General features: G+C 47.4%; 2 protein-coding genes across 7 annotated transcripts; one reads left to right on the plus strand and one right to left on the minus strand.

The window, feature by feature from the left end:
• The first annotated feature begins 6,733 nt into the window (after window positions 1–6,733).
• On the plus strand, window positions 6,734–9,303 carry NAXE (NAD(P)HX epimerase). The gene is made up of 6 exons (XM_002760108.6): window positions 6,734–6,972; window positions 7,071–7,179; window positions 7,335–7,445; window positions 7,529–7,642; window positions 8,414–8,561; window positions 8,893–9,303. Exons 1-6 carry the CDS (start codon window positions 6,734–6,736, stop codon window positions 9,093–9,095), a joined length of 924 nt encoding a protein of 307 aa, XP_002760154.3. The 3' UTR covers window positions 9,096–9,303.
• Window positions 9,304–9,496: 193 nt separating this feature from the next.
• GPATCH4 (G-patch domain containing 4) lies at window positions 9,497–16,719 on the minus strand. 6 transcript variants are annotated; one of them, XM_008984605.5, is made up of 8 exons: window positions 16,656–16,719; window positions 13,908–14,044; window positions 13,382–13,455; window positions 13,198–13,290; window positions 13,004–13,090; window positions 11,391–11,479; window positions 11,090–11,140; window positions 9,497–10,861 (listed from the first exon to the last, which is right to left on the minus strand). In XM_008984605.5, the coding sequence occupies exons 2-8, from the start codon at window positions 13,984–13,986 to the stop codon at window positions 9,994–9,996; spliced, it is 1,341 nt and encodes a 446-aa protein (XP_008982853.3). In that variant the 5' UTR covers window positions 13,987–14,044; window positions 16,656–16,719; the 3' UTR covers window positions 9,497–9,993. The 6 variants fall into 6 exon arrangements, with proteins under 6 accessions (XP_008982853.3, XP_078212123.1, XP_078212122.1 ...); XM_078355997.1 differs by lacking the exon at window positions 13,382–13,455; XM_078355996.1 differs by lacking the exon at window positions 13,004–13,090.
• Between the last annotated feature and the right edge of the window lie 6,660 nt (window positions 16,720–23,379).

Consider the following 23,379-nt stretch of genomic DNA (forward strand, 5'->3'; position numbering starts at 1 on the left):
CTATCTTCCCACCTCAGCATCCCAAAATGTTGGGATTACAGGTGTGAGCCATGGTCCCCAGCCTGTGAGTTACTTTATTTATTTATTTGTTTATTTATTTATTTATTTGAGACGGAATCTTGCTCTGTTGCCCATGCTGGAGTGCAGTGGCACGATCTCAGCTCACTGCAACCTCCGCCTCTCCGGTTTAAGTGATTCTCCTGCCTCAGCCTCTCGAACAGCTGGGATTACAGGTGCATGCCACCACACCCGGCTAATTTTTGTATTTTTAGTAGAGACCGGGTTTCCCCATATTGGCCAGGCTGATCTCAACCTCCTGGCCTCAGTTGATCTGCCCACCTCAGCCTCCCAAAGTGCTGGGTTTACAGGCATCAGCCACTGTGCCCAGTTTCTGAGAGTTACTTAAAAAGCTGCTGTATGCATTGGAACTGAAGCATTAAAAAAACAAACAAACAAACAAAAAACTGCTGTGGGCTGGGCATGGTAGCTTATGCCTGTAATCCCAGCACTCAGGGAGGCCAAGGTGGATGGATCACTTGAGGCCAGGAGTTCAAGACCAGCCTGGCCAACATAATGAAACTCCATCTCTATTAAAAATACAAAAAATTAGCTGGTATGGTGGTGTGTGCCTGTAATCTCAGCTACTCAGGAGGCTGAAGCAGGAGAATTCACTTGAATCCAGGAGGCAGAGGTTGCAGTGAGCTGAGATCATGCCTGTACATTCCAGCTTGGGTGACAGAGTGAGACTGTGTCTCAAAAGAAAAGATCAAAGCTGCTATGGAATTAGATGTGAGCAACAAGATTATTACAAATTGAGGGAATAATCATAAAAATGTAATCTGCACTCAAGATTGCTTCAAATATGCCATTAATTTTTAAGTTTTGCTTTAAGGAAGCAAACTGGAAATTGCAGTGATATATAACTGGGGAGGTTTATACCAGAAAGAAGATGAGGAACTCCAATCACTGGCCCCATCCTCACAGAAAAGACCCTGGCCACATTTTGACAGATGGAAAATTAATGTATATTTTAAAGCCGAAATAAAATAATCCACTCCTGATCATGTCAGATAAGAGAATGTAGGGAAGGCAAAACTTTACCGCCACTCTCTTAGGGTCTCTGGCTGGGACAGAGAATTAAATGGAAATAAAACAGATTAACAAGAGAAAAGCATACAGATTTACTTAATATAAATTTTATGTGACACAGGAGCCCTCATAAAGCAATGAAGACCCAAAGACAAAACCTAAATGTTTTATACTAGGTTGAACAAAGAGGCAACTGTGGAAAAGCAGCTAAAATATATGGGGAGGCCGGGCTCAGGGGCTCACGCCTGTAATCCTAGCACTTTGGGAGGCTAAGGCGGGTGGATCGATTGAGCCCAGGAGTTTGAGACCAACCTGGGCAACATGGTGAGACCCAGTCTCTACAAAAAGTACAAAAATTAGCCAGGTGTGGTGGCACACACCTGTGGACCCAGCTACTAGGGAGGCTGAGGCAGGAGAATCGCTTGAACCCAGGAGGCAGAGGTTGCCGCGAGCCAAGATCATGCCATTGCACTTCAACCTGGGTGACAGAGTGAGACTGTCTCCAAAAAAAATAATTAAAATAAAATATATGGGGAGGCTAAAGGAAGATAAGAGATATTTTAACAAGGTGTGTTTGTACAGACTTCTCTTGGCTTCAACTCCCTGTCTCTGGTGATGAGAATGCTTCTTTCCTCCTGGAGGAAGGCATTGTTCACGTGGGAATTTTGTTTCCTGCTTTCAAGAAGAAAGGGGGAGATTATAGCACTCTTGTTATACTGTTTTTCTTTTTCTTTTTTTTTTGAGATGGAATCTGGCTGTGTCATCCAGGCTGAAATGCAGTGGCACAATCTCTGCTCACTGCAACCTCTGTCTCCTGGGTTCAAACAATTCTCCTGCCTCCGCCTCCCAAGTAGCTGGGATTACAGGTGCTCACCACCATGCCCAGCTAATTTTTGTATTTTTAGTAGGGACAAGGTTTCACCATGTTAGTCAGGCTGGTCTCAAACTCCTGACCTCAAGTGATCTGCCTGCCTTAGCCTCCTGAAGTGCTGGGATTACAGGCCTGAGCCATTGCACCCAGCCTACTTATTGTTTTTCAAATGCCTTTATCTCAAATAATTGTTATGCCAAAATGGCATATTTTGAGGTGGCATATTCTACCATTCTTCAAGGGCTTCTACTCTATTGCCAACTACATCACAAGGACATCTTGAGGATTCGTTAAAATATTTGTAGGGGACCTACTATGCGCTAGGCAAGATACCAGGTGGTAGAGACACAACTGATAATCTTCCTCATCTAAATGGAGCTTATTATCTTCTCAGGTCAAAATGTTTTGATTAGGATGTAGGTTCACCAGCCATAACAAAGGCCAAAATAACAGTGCGTTTAAACAGAGAGAACTTTCCTTCTCATCTAAGCAGCCGAGGGCTGATATGGTAGCTCCATGGAGCTTGGATATCTAGACGGGATGCTCTGCCATTCTTAACACAAGATTTCCGTCTCATGGTCTTAAATGGCTGCTTTAGATGCTTTAGCTCCAGCATCAAACCTTCATTCCAGTCAGTAAGAGGAAAAGAGAAAGTGGGAGGAAACATTTTCCTAAAGGGTACGACCTGGGAATCACATACATCTGCAACGTCACACTGGTCAGAATTTAGTTACATGGCCATGTCTAGCTGCTGCAAGGGAAATGTAGCGTTTAGCTGGGCAGCCACATGGTGGGATAAAAGTCAGGGATCTGTTACCTAAGGAAGAAAGGCGAATGGGTTATGAGGGGCCAATAGCAAGCAGCACCTGGCCCACAGGAATATTGCTCTTGGGTCAGGCCAACCCGCTATCAACCATCACTGGCTCTACCACCTGACAGCTAACATATCTTAGGAAAATGAAGTCATACCTTTGCTACTCAATTTTCTCATCTGTAACATGAGGATTAAAATATATAACAGGATTGATGGGATTAAATTAGATAATATATGCAAAGCATCTGGAACTCAGCAGGTGCTCAATCCACATGTCCTTCCTGAATTGGTTTTGAAAGCATTTCCAAAGAAAACTCCAAAGTCTGAATGGCAGGAACAAGATGGATTCTCTCCTGGGTACCGCCTTCCGGGTTTGTTTTTTTCACGATCCCTATTTAGTTGTTTTATAAATTCTGGGGGTGTGTGGTGTTATTTAGAGTTATATAAAAACTTTTGTTTTGTTATTTTAGAGTTACAGCTCATCAGAATGAAGTCATCAGTGACAACACTTGATTTACATTATATTTCTGCATTTGTTGAAGCAGTTCAGTGCAGAATAATGCTTCAATGCAGACCCTAAGTCAGGCTGCTTGGATCCCAACTCCATCAAGAGCTATCGCTGTACCACTGGGCATGTCATTCAATACGAAGTTTCAGTTGTCTCATCTGTAAAATGGGAATAACAGTAGCATTGCCGTGAGAATTAAATGAAACGATTGATGTTAGCATCTGGCACATATAAGTGCTTAAAAACGTTATCAGTGTCAAAGAAACACTTCACATTGTGTTTTAGAAATGAATTTTCTGAATCGCCAAAGTTATTTTCTCAGACCCATTGGGAGTCTCAAATAACAGGTAAAAGTGAAGCCACTTATATTGTGAAGTTAGAAGTTAAAGTTAATGAGGTTTTAGATAACATTATCCTATTGTACATGGGTATGTACATTAGTTTAGTGAACTTAATTTCCCACCATAATCACAGTCTGACCAATTCAGTTTCCCACAACAAACATATAAAACAAGCATAGCTTGAGGCCAAGAGCACATAGGGTACATCCCATTGGAGATAATAAAGCTCTTATAATTAAAAAGGAGGCTATCAGAAGATTAAAGCAGGGGGAGTTCTTGCTTTTTGCTGTGAACTAACCAGAAATGCATTTCATGATACAGAATAAGAATTAATGTAGCATAAAAAGAAGACCTTGGCTGGGTGTCATGGCTCATGCCTGTAATCCAGCAGTTTGGGAGGCTGAGGCAAGAGGATAGTTTGAGCCCAGGAGCCCTACCACCAAGGACTAGCCTGGGCAACACAGTGAGACCTTGTTTCTTCTTCTTCTTCTTCTTTTTTTTTTTTTTTAGACAGAGTCTTGCTCTGTCACCCAGGCTGGAGTGCACTTGTGCAATCTCAGCTAACTGCAATGTCCATCTCCCGGATTCAAGTGATTCTCCTGCATCAGCCTCCTGAGTAGCTGGGACTACAGGTGCCTGCAACCATAAAAATTTTTATATTTTTAGTAGAGGTGGCATGTAGGGAAGAAGCCCATAAGCGCTGAGGCAGGAGCAAAAGGCCTCAGCCTATTTCCATATAAATAATGAAGAAGAAAGTAACTAGAAATATAACTGAAGTAGTTATTAGTTATTCACATGTGATCTTAGTTATTCATACGTGATCTTAATTCTTTTACTCATGCCTCTCAGGTCGGAAGTGTGAACCTGGGGTGACTTTGTGAAATGGACGACACTAAGGCTGCTGGAGGGCACCTCAGCTGTGTGGCAGTGCCAGTGCTGTGAAAGGGCCTGCTGTTTAGCCAGCTAGGGAAGAAGATGTCCAAAATGGCCGAGACATCTCCTTCCTGGGGAAGTTTGCAGAAAACTCGCTGCTCCAAGCTCTTGCCATAGGCCTGACGACTGTCAGGTTGGCCCGCAGACATCCGGGGGCTTAACTGTTTCTATGTGATGCTGTGCTTCAGTGGTCATGTTCCATGTCTACTCTTAGGTTCTACTTCTGCACCTGGTTCCTTTTGTCTTAGAAAAGATAATCAGTAATAGTAATATAAATCTTAATGTTTTAGTTCTTTCTTGATAAGTATGGGAAAAGTGCTGATGCATTATGCTCCTTACCTCAATTCGGGTGCCAGAAATTCCTGAGCCCCTACCTGAATGACACATGATGTACTTGACCCTATCACTGCCCCCATCACCGACCACCAAGGCCATGCCCTACCTACCCTGCCCCCAGATTTGCATCTCAATAAAAGTGAGAGTGTCCCAGCCTTTGGGACCACTGCTGGTCTCCGAGATTTGGGTAGCAGTGGATCCCTGGGTCCAAACTCTATTTTCTCTATCTCTGTGGATAGAGAAAATAGAGTTTGTGTCTTTTATTTCTACAATTTCTCGTCTCCGCACCAGCCAGGAGCAGCTCACAGAACACTGTAGGGCTGGACCCTACAGTGGTATTTCAGCATGTTGGCCAGGCTGGTCTTGAACTCCTGACCTCAAGTGATCCACTCACCTTGGCCTCCCAAAGTGCTGGGACTATAGGCATGAGCCACCTCGCCCTGCTGAGACCTCATTTCTACAAAAAAATATGAAAATTAGTTTGGTGTGGTGGTGCGTGCCTGTAGTTCCAGTTACTGGGGAGGCTGAGGCTGGAGATCACTTGATCCCAGAGGTCCAGGCTGGGATCAGGTGGCTGCACTGCAGCCTGAGTGACAGAGCAACAAACAAACAAAAATGTGTGGCAATCTGACAGTCTAAGAAACAAAAAAGACCTTCCCTTTACCTGTGTCTTAGCTTGGGCTGTCATAATAAAATGTCATTGGTGACAGCACAAAAAAAAAAAAAAAAAAAAAGAAAGAAAAAAAAGATGAAACATCATAGACTGGATGCCCAAACAACAAATTAATTTTCTCACAGTTCTGGGGACTGGAAGTCAGATCAGGGTTCCAGTATGGTGACAGAGAGGAGGGGCGGGGAGAGAAGAAAGTCTTATAAGGGCACTAATGCTACCAGACCAGGGCCTACCCCTTATACCCCAACCAATGCTAATCACCTCCCAACTACCCTGTCTCCAAATACCATCACATTGGGGGTTAGGGCTTCAACATATGAATTTGGGAGGGGGGAAGGGGACACAAGCATTGAGTCCATAGCGGGCTGGATAATTATCTTTATCTTAGGGCCTTAATGGTAACTGGTTCGTTATTCTCCAACCTTTCCCCCTAACCATGCATAAGTATGTTTGCATTCTCAAAACCTCTCAGATAAACTCTACTTCTCCTCCCAAGAATTGTAATGTAACAGCGTCGTGACCTGGAGCCTATGGTTTCAATTACATTTTAAACCATAGCTTCCCCAACCTACTTTAGGTTTGTAATTTTCTATTTCCGTAGCTATTATCTCGGTAAAGGAGGTAAATATGACTAGGGAAGTACTGCGTGATATCCTGGTAAAACAGAGGCAGGGGAAGCTAATGTAGTGGAGGGGGGTCTAAGTTACACAGAACGCTCGGTGGTGTCAATAAGACAGTAGCTTTCTGTACCAGGTACCACGCCCTCTGCGACGGCTTTGCAGGCATTAGCATCTGCGAAGTATGTACTTGTTTCCTGTTGCATACGCGAGACACTGAAACCAACAGTGTCCACATTCACTCGGCCACTAAGCAGTGGGGCAGGAATCGAGGCTAACCGCTACGCCACACGGCTTTCTCAGAGTTACAAAACCAGCACTTATTATCAAAGGGCGGCTGGGAGCAAGGCATTTCAGCGCATCTGGAAATGTGTGGCAATCTGTAAACGCTCCCGAGGTGACCTGAGATCCCGGCTGTAAGGCAAGCTGACCCAGGTGGGAACGGTTCTCCGATCCAAGCGCTGCTAGAGCCCGGACCCTCTAGCCCGGAGCTGCTTCCGGAACCCGTGCGTGCTGGCCCGGCCACTCCGGGGGCGGGGCGAGCGCCGCGCATGCGCCGGCGTTGGACCGCGCCGGGCCGGGCTGGGGGCGCGAACCCTGTGATTTGGATGTCTGGGCTGCGAGCGTTGCTAGGGCTCGGGCTGCTGGTTGCGGGCTCGCGCCTGCAGCGAATCACAACCCAGACCAGCGCCTGCCGCTCGGGACCGACCTGGTGGGGACCGCAGCGGCAGAACTCGGGTGTCCGCTGGAACTCAGAGGTCATGGCTAGCACGGCGGTGAAGTACCTGAGGTAGGCGCGGGTCTCGGGTGGGCGGGACCTGGAACTGCTTGGCCACCTGTGCGACGGAGAACACGAGGGGCGGGACTCAGTCCGCGGGTTTTCCTCAGCCAGGAGGAGGCCCAGGCCGTGGACCAGGAGCTATTTAACGAGTACCAGTTCAGCGTGGACCAACTTATGGAGCTGGCCGGGCTGAGCTGTGCCACAGCCATCGCCAAGGTCAGTGGCACAGCTCTAGACCTTTGGGAGCATCCAGGCAGGAGTCACTGTCCCAGCCCCCGGGCCTAGGCACAAAGCGGTGGGAGAGACAGCTGGGCCAGTCTGGTCTGTTACTGCCTGAAACCCCGCTGAACCACCCTTGACTCTGCCTTCAGGCATATCCCCCCACGTCCATGTCCAGGAGCCCCCCTACTGTCCTGGTCATCTGTGGCCCGGGGAATAATGGAGGAGATGGTCTGGTCTGTGCTCGACACCTCAAACTCTTTGTGAGTATGCCAGGCTGGGCTGTCGGGGAGGGTGTGAGGGCTCTGGGATCTGGGTTCGAATTCCCATTTTCCTTTCTTCCTAGGGCTACCAGCCAACCATCTATTACCCCAAAAGGCCTAACAAGCCTCTCTTCACTGCGTTGGTGACCCAGTGTCAGAAAATGGACATCCCTTTCCTTGGGGAGATGCCCTCAGAGGTAGGTGGCTACAGTTTAATACCTCATCTCCCATTAACCACTGACTGTGCTCTGCCCTTCCTTCAGGTTTCCAGGCTGAGCTCATTTTAGTGCCTGGTACAGAAGATGCCTAATGGATGCTATTTGAATAAGTGTGTAAGAGCCTTCTTCTTCACAAAGTGTGCTCCATGAGTCTCCCACACCTTCCCCTCCCCCCCCACAAACTCACTGCTTAGTATCACAGAACCACAACACCTTCTCTAAAGCTTCCTTCCCCTTTCATCTCTCTGGTCCCTCCTTCCACTCTAGTCAGATCCCCTTGCCCTAGCATGCAGTCAACACATGATCTGCCCCTCAGAGGCTGGAGTGACTGCCCTATCTGAAACTCTTTCTGCAGATGCATAGATTAAGGGATGGGAAATTGAGTAATTTTTTTTCCTTAACCCATTTTACAGATGAAGATACTGAGGCACAGAGAAGTGGTTTGCCTAGTCACTGAATTGGATCATGGCAGAGCTAAAACCAGCATCTGGCTCTCTTGACGCCATCTCAGGCTATCCCACCCTGTAGCCTCCCCAGTGGCAGGCAGGCACCCAGAACAAAAACTGTCTGGACTCAGTTTGACCTGAATCAGTGACCAACTCACACTTTCTCTAGGCCTCAGGCTACCCTCTTAATGGAATACAATACTTGTGCCTCTGTGAATGGTCTGCAGGTGCAGAGGACAGCCTCTCCAGTTAAGGTTGTTTGTGCAGCTGCTGGCTCTGACATCCTTTTTCTAATCCACCACAGCCCATGGTGATTGATGAACTGTATGAGCTGGTGGTGGATGCCATCTTTGGCTTCAGCTTCAAAGGTGATGTTCGGGAACCGTTCCACAGCATCCTGAGTGTCCTGAAGGGACTCACTGTGCCCATTGCCAGCATCGACATTCCCTCAGGTGCTGGGACCCAGGAGGTGGGGTGGGAATGAGTGGAGATTGGGGCCCTACCCTCCTGATTTTTGCCCAGACAGGTCTAAAATAATATGAGTATAGAGGGGCAGAACATAGCTTTCTGGACCCCCATCAGAGACGGGGAATGGCATTCAGAAGTCCCCTTTACATGTTGGGCCCATGAAGAGACCACGGCCCAAGGGTACGTGGAGCTTGTAGGATGAGAGCTCCTTAGGTGGGAACTGAGAAGACTTCCCACTTCTCTGGGACTAGGGTAAAATAAGGTGTAGAAGGGGACAGGACATCTGGCCTCTTCCTGAATACCACCCTTTTTCAGGATGGGATGTGGAGAAGGGAAACCCTGCAGGGATCCAGCCAGACTTGCTCATCTCCCTTACGGCACCCAAAACATCCGCAGCCCAGTTTACTGGTCGCTACCATTACCTGGGGGGTCGTTTTGTGCCACCTGCTCTGGAAAAGAAGTACCAGCTGAACCTGCCACCCTACCCTGACACCGAGTGTGTCTATCGTCTGCAGTGAGGGAAGGTGGGTGGGTATTCTTCCCAATAAAGACTTAGAAGCCCCTCTCTTCTGGAACTGTGGAGTCCTGGGAGCTCCTCTGGCAATAAAGGTCAGTGAGTGATGGAAGTCAGAGAGCAACCCTGGGGATTGGGTGCCATCTCTCTAGGGGTAACACAACAGGCAAGAGATTGCTATGGTATTTGGAAACAATGAAAGTTGACTGTCAGATGCCAAGTGAGTTGTGCTGTCCTTTACACAATTCTTATTCATTTGGGAAACAGATAGGGAGCTACTTCCACTTATCAGTAGCAAGACTACAAGGAGGTTAACAGAAGGAATTTCTTCAAAGGCCTCCAAGGAGTATCTTCTAATTTGTATTCAGGACCTTCCCATGCTGGGAACAGAGATGCCAGTCGGGATTTGTCTCTAGGCTAGGAACCCAAGTTGATGTTTATTCATTCATCTGGTAGTGCTAGAAACTGGCAACTGTGGGCTAAATCTAGCCCATAGACCTAAATTTGTTTTTCTTAACCTTCACAATATTTAGAAATCAGAGCACTTCACATAAGGCTACATTTTCAGCTTCTTTTAAGAGGAAAGCTCCTTGAAAGGGTATCTGCATCCCTGTTCCCACAGCCCTCAGCATTCCTTGTCCCTTAGCAGCCTGACTCCTCTAGGCACCTGAGTTCATGATCCTGGGTTACAAGCTACAGAGGGGACTATGCTGGTTCCCTCAACTAAGGTATAATACTACTGCTGGCTCCTCTCAGAAGTGGACATCCTGGAGATCAGTTTCCTTTTTGGGAGGGACTCCTCAATGAGGGGGTGCAGAAGACCTGCAGACCTGCATCGATCCTGTTCTTTGAGCCTTCCACTCCTGAAAATGAATCGCTTGAGCCCCACCTTGGTCAGGCCTTTAGTCTCTCTCTTTCTGTTTCTTCTTTTTGGCTCTCTGGCCAGTGCTGACTCCAGCTCTTTCCTCCTCGGGATGCTGCTGCCTCCTCCTCTTACCTCTGCTGCTTGAGCCTGTACGCGCTCTGCTCTCTGCTTCCCTAGCCCCGCCATCCTCCTCATCCCTTACATCCAAGATATCCTCCCCCTCTTGATGCTGCTGTGTTTTCTTCTTGCTTCTCCTGCGTCTTCCATCACTGCATGCTCTGCTCTCTGCTTCCCTGGTCCCACCACCTAAAACAGTTTCCTCACCTCCATACTCTAGGTTCAAGTCCTCCTCCTCCTGTTGCTGCCTCTTCTTTCTTTGGCTGCATCGGTCAGCGTATGCCCTGCTCTCTACCTCCTCTGTCCTGACACTGCCTGCAGCCTCCTTGCCTTTTCCTCTTTCTTCTAAGACCCCCATCTTCTCCTCTTCATGGTGCCACCTCTTCTTTTTCTTCTTTTTCCTGAGGGACTGATTGGTTTGCTCTCTGCTATTCAATTCCCCAAGCCCACTTGTTCCTGCAGCATCCTCCTCCTCCTCCTCATTCCCTTCAGTTGTATCTTCTCTTTCATCTGAGACCTTTCCTTGATGTCGCCTTTTCTTCTTCTTGCTTTTTCTGATGCTCTGGTCAGCATGTTCTGGGTGCTTCTCATCAGCATCATTCCTTTCAAATACTGTAGCTTCTTCCTCTTTCTGCTTCCTTTTCTTTTTCTTTTTTTTGGGGGGCATGCTCTCTGACTGTGGTTGAGGGGCCCCAGGGTCCTGGCCTTTGAGACGAGCCAGGAAGGCCTGCTCCTGGGCCTCTAGGCGAGCAAGCTTTGCCTTCATTGTGATCCCAAGATGGGCAGCCCTGAAACAGACAGGGTCCAAGTCAGAGCGAGGCTATTGGGGGAAACTGGCCTAGTCCTTAAGCCTACAGAAAGTCGGTGGAGGGCAGGAGTGGGGAGCTGCCTATCTTCAGGAATAGATGGGTAAGTAGCAGAAATCATTTCCCTGGGGTAAAAAGAACCAAGAAGTGGCATGGGCCATGCTCAAAGGTGGGAAGAAAAGGGAGCTCAAGGAGCTGACCACTACTTACTTGTGTGCTGTTCGCCCCTCACAGGCTTGGAGCAGCATCTCATCAGTCAGACTGTTAGGGGAGACTGGCAGTTACAAACAGACCTGGTGGAAAGGCTTAACCTCTCCTACCTCTAAAACATTCCTTCAACACAATTCTTATTTAGGACCTGGCACTTTTTGAGGTACTAGGGATACAAAGATTAGTACAACACAGTTCCACCCACCCCCAAGAAGCCCCCAGTAAAGCATTAGACTTAGGACTTTCTCTTGTGATCTGAGGACATCTCCCACATTCCCCAAGAGCTAAAATGAAGTCTCACATCTTTGGGGACTTGGGCCCCTGGTTGTCATCACTGCAGCTCTCCAAGTCTTTGTGCGGCTTCTCTTCACCTGAAGTCAACGTGGCTGTCTAGGAGGGGTCATGGGGGTGGACAAGGCCTTCTCAACACCACCGACCATCCCTATTCCCTTGTGGAAGCCCCCTAAGAATTCACAGCTCCAGGCAGGACTTTGCCAGCCCCCACCACTGCTCCTTGAGGAGCCACGGGGAGGTGTGCCATCCTGCATACTTGAACATGGACAGGAGACAGGTTGCTGCTGTTGGGATGTGCAGTAGCTTTGCCCTCTCTGGCCCACAGCTGGCTGGTGAGCAGAACAAGAAAAGGAAATGCTCTGGTTCATCAGGTCTTTACAGTGGGACAAGTGCCAGTGATCGACAGTAAAGATGCCCTGCTCCACCCCCACCAGAGTACCTGTTCATAGTACCTTCACTTCATCAGATTAAGAGCCTACTCTGGGCCAAGGAGCTGGGGACTCAGAGTGGATGAAGAATGACATGGGTCCAGCCCAGGAGGAATTTACACAGGCAGTTATGATGCTAGTGTTGCCTGTGCTAGAGGAAGGGTACTCAACTCAAACTTCAGAGAATGGCTTCTAAAAATAACCAACGTATACACTGAGCTCTGGATGATAAGAAATAGCAAGTAAAGGGGGAAAGGGAAAGTGTCCCAAGCAGAGGGAGTAACATGCAATAACCCGAAGAAGGAAGAATGTAGGACCAAAGAAACGGGTTGGAGTCGTTAGGCTAGTGGTTAGGCTAAAGTGTCGTGGTCCTGGAGAGAAGTGGCAAGAGATGAGGCTGGTGATGGCAGGAACAGGCATGCAGGGCCACGTAAGCCAGTCCGCTAAATCTGGACTGTGTCATCCTAGGTCAAAGAAGGCCCAGAGACTTGATGACATTTCTGTTTTAGAACAATCTGGATGCTTCGTGTAGGATGGACTGGTTGGGTTGGGGAGTGAGAGTAGAGGTGTCCTTAGGAGGCTGGTGGAGAAAGTAATTAGGCAAGAAATGATGACGGCCCGAAATGGGATGTAGATGGCAACAGAGAGGCAGAGAAATGGGGTAGATTTGCCGGATAACATGAGTAGCCCTTAACACACAATGACCATTATGTTAGCTTCCTTCTGTTGGTGCAGTAGAAAGGGGAGGTCTTGAGACCTGCGTTCCAGTCCTCTTTGCCATTACCAGCCTGCTGTGGACTCCAGCAAACCACTTTTTACCCTTTTAACCACATCTGCAAAGCAGGGATGGTTCAGATAATCTCTCAGGTCTCCTCTGGCTTCTAAGTCCTTTGAATTAGATGTCCCCTGGCCCCCCCAGGATTGGCAGATCCTGACTTAAGAGACTGTACCCTACCTCCCACTCCCTATTACTGCTCCCTTAACAGATGGCAGGATCCATGGAACCTGAAGATCTCAATTCCTGCTGTCAGGGTCTGGGTAGTCTTAAGTAAGCAATAGCAAGGCTGGCCACAGGAGCCCACTATGTTAGGGAAGTCCTGAGAATTGATAAGGCATATAAGGCAACTGTTCAGGCCCCGGGGAGACCAGGGAAGAGAAGAGGATGGACTCTGTCACCCACAGCCTCTAATACCTTCACAAACTTCTGATACAGCAAGTTGGGCTTGGGATGATTATAACGGGTGGTCTCCTTAGAAAGGCTCCTTATCTGTACTCCATCCTGTAGAGAATGATCAGCACCAGTGAGTGGGTGACATACTGTGACTGCCGGCCCACCCCACAGGTCCCAGGCCCTGTTTCATGTGCCCATCTATCAAGAGCTCATACCTGCCCAGTTTCCACTACCAAGTTAGCCGCAGTCTTGTTGAAGAGCTCATTCCACCAGTGGTTTGTGAACTCCTTGGCAGGGTCATGTCCTACCTGCCAGGGGAATACGTATGAGCTCTGAGTGCCTGCCTCAAGGGTACCCTCTCTCACGCATGCTAACCTCCCTCAGCCTATCCAATCTTACCCCATGAGTGTCTTGCTTCAGCGTCACCCTGAGGGCCTGGGTGATACCATTTTCCTTCCGGCCAAGGCCTTTGCCTGCAGAGGACAGTGAGTAACTTGGCTGATTCTCCTGCCTGCCATCAGCCCTCACAAGGCACCCCCGACATGTGCCTCTTGCCATTCCAGACAGCTGACACTGGGGTATACTCTGTACCTCTGAGCAGCCCTCCCAGCTCCTTTCTTTCTAGTACCACTCCATATAGTTCCCTGCCTTTGTGTGAGTCTGAACTCTCTCTTCCTTCATAATTCTTTCGGGAGAGAGACCATGTCTCTTCTTTCCTCTAGTCCTCCTAACTACTTATTATCCACTGTCAAATTTCTTCGATTCTTTCCTTTTCTGGGAAAGTCAGAAATTTTCTTCTGCAAATTTCCCTTTTCCTCCTTTAATTAAATGGACCACATGGGAGATAATCCAGGATGATGCCTCTCCCCTGTGCAGAAGGTAGGCGGGGAGTTGGGGGATGTGGAAGAGGCCCCATGGGGATCACCTTGAGTCCATCCATGCTTTAGCAGCTGCTCCTCAGCAAACTTCATCCCACGACTCTTGACCTCTGGAGTGACATTCATGGTGAGAAAAAACTCTCTATCCTCAGACTCTCACCAGAGAAGAAGAGGTGATATCATCCTTTTAAGAAGAAAGGAAAAAGTACCCAAACAGCCATCAGTTCCATCCTGACTGCTTAAGAATTCTCTGCTAGTTGGGTGTAGTGGCACACACCTGTAGTCCCAGCTACATGGGAGGTAGCTGGGACTGAGGTGGGATTGACGAGTCCAGCCTGGGCAGTAGAGCAAGACCCTCTCTTATAAAAAGAAAGCAGCCAGGTGCAGTGGTTCACGTTTGTAATCTCAGCACTTTGGAAGGCCAAAGTAGGAGGATCACTTGAGCCCGGCAGTTCCAGACCAGTGTGGGCAACATAGTGAGACCCTGTCTCTAGGAAAAATTAAAAATTAAAAAAAGAATTATCTTTCTTGAGCGCTGGGGAGAGACAGAGGAAGGAGGTGGCCTAGTCTTTGGGGAGCTCCCTATCTGGCTACAGAGACGCCAATATACGGAGAAGTCAAGGAGGAATGGTGTCTCAATTCAGATACCTACATTTATGGTGTGCCCACCGCATGCCAGGATGTGCTAAGACTTTACAAAGATTATTTCATTTAATCTTCCCAGCCCATTCAGAGAAATATTAGCCTATTTTACAAATGAGTAAAGTAAGGCTTAAAGAGGTTAGGTGACTTCAAGTCACAGAGGTAACATGTAGAATTCAAGCCCAGGCAGCTTGTCTGCAGAATCTATACTCTACTCTGTAAATCTATACTCTTTACACAGTATCTCCCAAAATATATTACCTTGTAAACACGAACCTAATGAGGTGCTTATTAACCTGAGTCATAAGATAATGGTACTTGGTTGAGACCAGATCCTGTACTTATGCTTCAGCATTTACACTGTCGTCTTGGTGTGGGGGCTACACACTTCTCCGACACCACTGCTGTATTTCAGTCTGGCTGGAGTTTCCCTTTTGAAAGTGTCCAGGGGCCCGGCACGGTGGCTCATGCGTGTAATCCCAGCACTTTGGGAGGCCGAGATGGGTGGATCACGAGGTCAAGAGATCGAGACCATCCTGGTCAACATGATGAAACCCCATCTCTACTAAAAATACAAAAAATTAGCTGGGCATGGTGGCACGTGCCTGTAATCCCGGCTACTCAGGAGGCTGAGACAGGAGAATTGCCTGAACCCAGGAGGCGGAGGTTGCAGTGAGCAGAGATCGTGCCATTGCACTCCAGCCTGGGTAACAAGAGTGAAACTCCATCTCAAAAAAAAAAAAAAAAGTGTCCAGATTAGGAAGGGCATTCTTATTGAGCACTTACTGCATAAGAGGTAGCTTACATATATTGACACATTGTCATATTAACTCAGTCAATCTTTTTTTTGAGACAGGGTTGCTCTGTCACCCAGGCTGGATGGAGTGCAGTGATACAATCATGGTCCATTGCAGCCTCAAACTCCTGGGCCCAAGCAATCCTCCCACCACAGCCTCTCGAGTCGCTGGGACCACAGGCACATGCCACCACACCTGGCTAATTTTTGCTTTTGTACATACAGGGTTTTGCCATGTTGTCCGGGCTGCTCTCTAACTCCTGGGCCCAAGAGATCTGCCCATCTCTGCTTTCCAAAATGCTGGAATTACAAGTGTGAGCCACCATGCTTAACTCATTTAATCTTGATAGTCTTGTGAGACAGATATTATTATTATTTTACAAATGAGGAAAACAAGGCCTGGGTTTCTTGCCTAAGGTTACATGGCTAGTAAATAATGGAGCTGGAATTAAACGATGGAGCTAGAATATAAGCCCACGTTGCCCGACTCCAAAGTGGTCCTCTTTCTTTCTTTTCTCTCTTCTTTCTCTTTTTTCTCTCTCTCTCCCTTTCTCCCTCCCTCCCTCCTTTCTTTTGGAGTCGCAGCCTGTCACCCAGACTGGCGTGCAATAGTGTGATCTTGGCTCACTGCAACCTGTGCCTCGCAGCCTGAAGCAATTCTCCTGCCTCAGCCTCCCGAATAGCTGTGACTACAGACGTGTGCCACCATGCCCGGCTAATTTTTGTATTTTTAGTAGAGATGGGGGTTTCACCATGTTGGCCAGGCTGGTCTTGAACTCCTGACCTCCGGTGATCCACCCAACGGAACCTCCCAAAGTGCTGGGATTACAGGTGTGAGTCACGGTGTCCGAGCAAGAACTGATGTTCTTCATCACTACACTCTTCAGTCTCAAGCTTTTTGTGCTTTCTCCTGTAAGACCACAGTCTAACCCTTGTCGCAGTAATTCAAAACTACATGCCCTGGAAGTAAGTGACCAGCTTTATTCCGCAACTCCAGAGCACGTAACGCGGCGTACATTCAGTCGTTATTTGTTGAACTGAATGAGTGGGAATGGCTTTAACGGATTTTCAATGGAACTGGACAGAAGCTGTGCACCCCAGTGTTTCTGAAAGCTGTGCTCACACTTTGGACACTGTCCCCTCTACAGTCTGCGTTTTCAGAAGTGGCCCCAGGTCCACTCGTCTTACAGCAGTCCGAAAGAGCCGGCTGCACTTTCCCTAGCCTTCCTTGCTCTTGATGTCTAAATTCTAGCCCTCCTATCACAGCGCCACTAGGATAAAAAATACTCCGCTCCTCTTACATTTGCTACTAAGCCCGGGCTCCGACTACCACCGTTCCGGGAAGGGGGCCCCTTACCGTCATCGCCGGATCCTCTCCGCGGAAACATGTGTCAAACGTGACTTGTGCGTCGCCATCTTCCCGGAAATGCCATGTTGTTCCTTCTAGGCTGTAAAAACCATAGAGACGTCCGCGGGCCCGAAAATCACGATCCTCCCAAGAGAAACCATTGCGTAGGCCAACTAGCCGGTATGGTTGCCATAGAAACTGGGACCTGGAGCGTGCCCATTTCGGAGGTTCAGAGGCTCAAGGATTTGCCTCATGCCTGCAATCCTTGACCAGCCAAGGGACTTCAGCACTAAGTAGCCCTCTCAGGATGCCAAGAACTGCTGTGTGTCCTACACTGAGCTAGTCCCGGGTACAAATATCAGGAAGCAAAACTCTAGGGAAGCTTCAAGAGTAGCTTGAGAAATTCGTGGAGGCAGAATAGGTGATGGCTATTCTGTGTCCTGACAACTGTGTCCTGATTTTGCAGGATTGAATACTCATGAATACTCAGCCTTCACAGGAACAGTTATTTATACAAGCCTAGAGACTAGACATCTCAATAGGTTCATTAAGCACTTTTTTTCCCTCCCGGAGACAGGATCTCTGTGCCCAGACTTGAGTGCAGTGGCGCGATCTTGGCTCACTGCCACCTCTGCCTCCTGGGCTCAAGTGATCCTCTCACCTCAGCCTCCTGAGTAGCTGGGACCACAGGCATGCACCACCATTCCTGGCTAAGTTTTGAATTTTTTGTAGAGAAGGGGTCTTGCCACGTTGCCCAAGTTGGTCTCCAACTCCTGGCCTCAAATAATAAACACTCCTCGGCCTCCCAAAATGGTGGGATTACAGGCCTAAGCCACCATGATCGGCCTCATCAAACACTTTTCGACTTACCACTGTGTTGAGAAACATTAAGTTTGCCCTGCCCCCATGGCTCCTCTGTGGAGGATACCTTTTAGTTTGTAATTAGTGGTAGGCGTGTAACAGCTGCCTCCTTGGTATATTCTTGAGTTATGTGTAAATGTAGAGCACCTGTGTATTAATAAGAATTACCTGTCAAAGAGCAAATAAATGCGTGGATGAGAATCTGCTCCGGGCCTTTAGTCTGGAGAGCTGTCAGCCCAGCAGGCTTTCAGGCTGTTAGTCCCCAGGTTAGATCCACTCTGTTGTGCTAGCTGGGTGACTGCCTCTCAGATACCTTCAGCGCTGCCTGGATGGGTGTCTCTCGACAAAGCTGGTTCTCGGTACCACTGTGTGCCAGAACTTGTCCCTTTGGTAGCGGGGGATACAAAGATGCATAAGTCATGGGTCTTGATTTCGGGTAACACCCAGTCTAGCCTGGGAAAGTTGGGACCTTGAGTGGGATTGGATGGAGGACATGGCCAGTGAGACTTGGAGAAAGATGCAGGATGGGCGAGGCTTGGTGGCTCCTGTACTTTGGGAAACCAAGACAGGCAGATAGCTTGTGCCCAGGAGTTCAAGACCAGCCTGCCTGGGCGACATGGTGAGACACCAGTTCTACGGGCAAACTTGAGTTTTGCCGTGGTGTCTTGCAGTCACTGAGAAAGTTCCACAGGCAGGGCTTCAATTTCCACACACCCCCTACCTCTCCATCTCTTCTATTCCTTGTATCTAAAAGGAATTTTAAATTCATACATATGTGTTCATACATATATGTATGTACACATATATATATACATAGTCATGTGTGTGTATATATATACATGTAATATATAACAGTTTTTAAAATTCTGAATGAGATAACCCTCAAGGTCCCTTTCCAACCTAGAGTTTTTGTGTGATGCACTTTGCCAGCCACTCCGAAGACTTAATGGCCATAAATCTTTGAATGAAGATTCCTAGTCTGGCCTAAGTCTTTGAGCTTACCATTCTGCCTGACTTGATGAGGGATTGCAAGAGAAATGGGTCTCAAGGAGTTCACAGTTTAATGTGGTCTCCTACCTCCTTGCAAGGGTAGAAATAAACGCCATTATTAGAAAACAAGAATACATAAATACTTATAAAGAAATGACCTAAAATGCTGATAACAAGATGCATAGGAATATTTATTACAGTAACATTTATAAAATGGAAAAATTGGCAAGAATCAAAATTATCTCCTGACAGGAGAAAGGCAAAATAAATTACAATGTAAACATACAATGGACTAATGTGTAGTCTTCAAAAATTATGTTGAATAATTTTTTTTTTTTGAGATGAAGTCTTGCTCTGCCACCAGGCTGGAGTGCAGTGGTGTGATCTCAGCTCACTGCAACCTCCACCTCCTAGGTTCAAGCGATTCTCCTGCCTCAGCCTCCTGAGTAGCTGGGACTACAGGTGCGCACCACCATCCCTGGCTAATTTTTGTATTTTTGCATTTAGTTTCACCGTGTTGGCCAGGATGGTCTCAATCTCTTCACCTTGTGATCTGCCTGCCTCAGCCTCCCAAAGCATTGGGATTAAAGGCATGAACCCCCGAGCCTGGCCAAAGAATTCTTAATAGCTTGGGTACATGTCTGTGATGTAATTGAAATGAAAGAAAATACAAAATATTACCTACAGCAAGAACCTATCTATGTTAAAAATTCAAAGGCAATAGGATCAAAAGTAATAAAATACTTAGGAATAAATTTAACAAAAGAAGTGCGAGCTTTATACATTGAAGCTACAAAACCTCATTGAAAAAACTAAGAAGAGCTAAGTAAATGGAAAGATATCCGGTGTTCATGAAATGGAAGACAATATTGTTAAGATGACAATACTCTCCAAATTGATCTATAATTTCAACACAATCTCTATCAAAATCCCAGCTGGCTTTTTTTTTTTTTTTGCATAAATCAACAAGCTCATCCTAGAATTCATGTAGAAATGTAAAGGGCCGGCTGGGCCCAGTGGCTAACACCTGTAATCCCAGCACTTTGGGAGGCAGAAGCAGGAGGATCACCTGAGGTCAGGAGTTCGAGATCAGCCTGGACAATATGGTGAAACCCCATCTCTACTAAAAATACAAAAATTAGCCAGGTGTGGTGGCACAAGTCTGTAATCCTAGCTATTTGGGAGACATGAGAATCGCTTGAACCTGGGAGGTGGAAGGTGCAGTGAGCCGAGATCATGCCATTGCATTCCAGCCTGGGTGACAGGGTAAGACTCTGTCTCAAAAAAAAAAAAAAAGAGAGAGAGAGAGAGAGAAGAAAAGAAGTGCAAAGGGCCCACAATAGTCATAACAGTCTTTGAAAGGAACCAAGTTGTAGGACTTACACTTCCTGATTTCAAAACTTATTACAAAGCTACAGACTTTGTGGTTTTCAAAGAGGATAGATACATAGATCACTGAAATGGAATTGAGAATCCAAAAATAAACCCATACGTTTATGGGCAATTGATTTTGAACAAAAGTGCCAAAACAGTTCAACGGAGAAAGAATAATCTTTTCAACAAATGGTATTGGTTGCACACAGTGACTCATGCCTGTAATCCCAGTGCTTTGGGAGGCCAAGGCAGGAGGATCACTTGAGCTCAGGAGTTTGAGACTAGCCCGGGCAACGTAGTGAGACATCATCTCTACTAAAATAAAAATTAAAAAATAAAAATTAGCTGGGTGTGGTGGCTCATGCATGCCTGTAATCCTAGCACTTTGGGAGGCCAGGGTGGGTGGATCACCTGAGGTCAGGAGTTCGAGACCAGCCTGGCCAACATGGTGAAACCCCATCTCTACTAAAAATACAAAAATTAGCTGGCATGGTGGCCGGTGCCTATAATCTTAGCTACTCGGGAGGCTGAGGCAGGAGAATCACTTGAACCCAGGAGGCAGAAGTTGCAGTGAGCCAAGACCGCGCTTCACTCCAGCCTGGGCAAAAGAGCAAAACTCTGTCTCAAAAAAAAATAATAAATAAATAAAATAATTAAAATCTAAAAAGTAACCGAGTGTGGTGGCCAACACCCATAGCCCCAGCCACTTGGGAGGTGGGAGGACCGCTTGAGCCTGAGAAGTGAAGGCTGCAGTGAGCTGTGGTTGTGCCACTGTGCTCCAGCCTAGGTGACAAGAGTGAGACTGTCTCAAAAAAAAAAAAAAAAGGAAAGAATCCTGTTAAGTCAATTTAGCATGAAGCCCCCCCCCCCATTCTGTTTTGTTTTGTTTTTGGGATGGGGTCTTTCTCTGTTGCCCAGGCTGGAGTGCAGTGGCGAGATCATGGCTTCCTGCAGCCTTGACCTGCTGGACTCAAGTAATCCTTACACCTCAGCCTCCTGAGTAGCTGGGACCACAGGCATGGCCCACCACACCTGGCTAATTTTAGTATTTTTTGTGGAGATGGGGTTTCGCCATGTTGCTCAGACTGGTCTCCAACTCCTGGGCTCAAGTGTTCCTCCTGCCTCGGCCTCCCAAAGTGCTGGGATTACAGGAGTGAGCCACTGCGCCCATCCTAAGCCCCCTACTTTTGATACCTGATCACCCTTGATATCTGATCAGGTTCCTCATCCTTCACCAGCCATCTGGTGATATCTGATTACCCAAGCCTGTCTTCAGCAAGAATCTTGTAAGGTTTTAGCACAAATCCCCTTTACCCCTGGTGTTTTCTCTTAATAATTTCCCATCTACTGACCACCACCCTGCACCTCGCTTATAAATTCCCACTTCCCATGCTGTATTGAGAGTTGAGCCCAATTTCTTGTTCTCTCCCACTGCAAAATCCCACTGTGGTGGTCTCCATACCTATCTCAATGATCCTGAATAAAGTCACCTTACCATGCATTAACAAGTGTCATTGAATAATTTTTTTCTTTTTCTTTTCTTTTTTTTGAGAGTGAGCCTCTCCCTGTCTCGTGGGCTGGAGTGCAGTTGCTCGAGGCTCACTGCAACCTCTGCCCAGGTTCAAATGCTTCTTCTGCCTCAGCCTCCTGAGCAACTGGGATTACAGACACCTGCTACCACATCCAGCTAATTTTTGTGTTTTATTAGAGATTGGGTTTCACCATGTTGGCCAGGCTGGTCTTGAACTCCTGACCTCAAGGGTTTGGCTCACCTCAGCCTCCCAAAGTGCTGGTTTTTTGTTTGTTTTGTTTTTTTTTTAGGGTCTCACTCTGGCACAGGTTGGAGTTCAGTGGTGCAATCATAGCTCACTGCAGCCTCGACCTCTCTAGGCTCACGTGATCCTCCCATCTCAGCCTCCCAAATTGCTGGGATTACAGGCGTGTGCCACCATGCCCAGCTCATTTTTGTATTTTTTTGTAGAGATGGGGTTTCACCAAGTTTCCCAGGCTGGTGGTCTCAAACTCCTAGGCTCAAGAGATCCACCCATCTCAGCTCCACAAAGTGCTGGGATTACAGGTGTGCGCCACTGGGCTCAGCCACCTAATTTTTAAGAGGACATAAAATCCGGGCTGGGCGCTGTGGCTCACGCCTGTAATCCCAGCACTTTGGGAGGCCGAGGCGGGTGGATCACGAGGTCAAGAGACGGCGACCATCCTGGTCAACATGGTGAAACCCCGTCTCTACTAAAAATACAAAAAATTAACTGGGCACGGTGGCGCGTGCCTGTAATCCCAGCTACTCAGGAGGCTGAGGCAGGAGAATTGCCTGAACCCAGGAGGCGGAGGTTGCGGTGAGCCGGGATCACGCCATTGCACTCCAGCCTGGGTAACAAGAGCGAAACTCCGTCTCAAAAAAAAAAAAAAAAGAAAGAAAGAAAAGGACATAAAATCCATAAACAAATGAAAATCACATTCCACTTACTTAACGATTTTTATCTGTTTCTAATGAAACAAAACTAATACCTTTACATACTGAAAAATAATCTGTACACCAACCCCCCACGACACCTGGTGATCCCTCAAACGTGCACAAGACCTGAGCCAGGTGCAGCGCCCAGAACGCTACAGGGGCACTCAGCGGTGGAGATGCAGCCTTCTTGCCCCACCTGCTGGCTGTCTGCCTTATTACATGTTGCCATTTCTCCTGCCTCAGCCTCCAGAGTAACTGGGACCACAGGCACCTGTCACTGTGCCTGGCTCCTGCTTCTTGCTTTCGTTAAGGAAAGCTTCCCCGGAGGAAGCACAAATGGGTGCACCTAAAGTGTCTTTGATGTTGCTAGTGGGACTGAGGAGCAAAAATGGTGGCCCACAGGACCAGCAAAGAGCAAAGGATGTCCTTAGCTAGGAGAAGGCCTTGCAGAGGATTCTTGCTGATAATGGCCACTTCCTCTTGGAGCCCATAGCTGGAGATACAAAGTGGTCCTATCCTTCCAAGAGTTTTAGCTCCCTAGGAACTCTTGTAGTAGTTCTGCCAGCGCATTTATTGAAGGGAAGAGGAGGCTGCTAGTCTGTTGCCCTCGATAAAGGGAAGTTGAGAAGTGGAAAAACACAATTCTCAAGCTTTTTTGTTATTTGTTAAGTCATGTCATCATTTTATTTAACTCATTAATGAGTGAACCAATAAGGAGACAAAAAAGCTGCTTTGAGGAGCATTTTAGAAACAGGACTTTTATTTATTTATTTATTTATTTTTTGACATGGAGTCTTGCTCTGTTGCCAGGCTGGAGTGCAATGGCACAATCTCAGCTCACTGCAACCTCCACCTCCCTGGTTCAAACGATCCCCCTACCTCAGCCTCCTGAGTAGCTGGGACTACAGGTATGTGCCACCATGCCTGGGGAGTTTTTTGTATTGTTTAGTAGAGACAGGGTTTCACCATGTTTGCCAGAATTGTCTCAATCTCCTGTCGTTGTGATCCGCCCACATCAGCCTCCAAAGTGCTGGGATT

The sequence above is a fragment of the Callithrix jacchus genome, chromosome 18 (assembly GCF_049354715.1).
Source record: "Callithrix jacchus isolate 240 chromosome 18, calJac240_pri, whole genome shotgun sequence".
Lineage (NCBI taxonomy): Eukaryota > Metazoa > Chordata > Mammalia > Primates > Cebidae > Callithrix > Callithrix jacchus.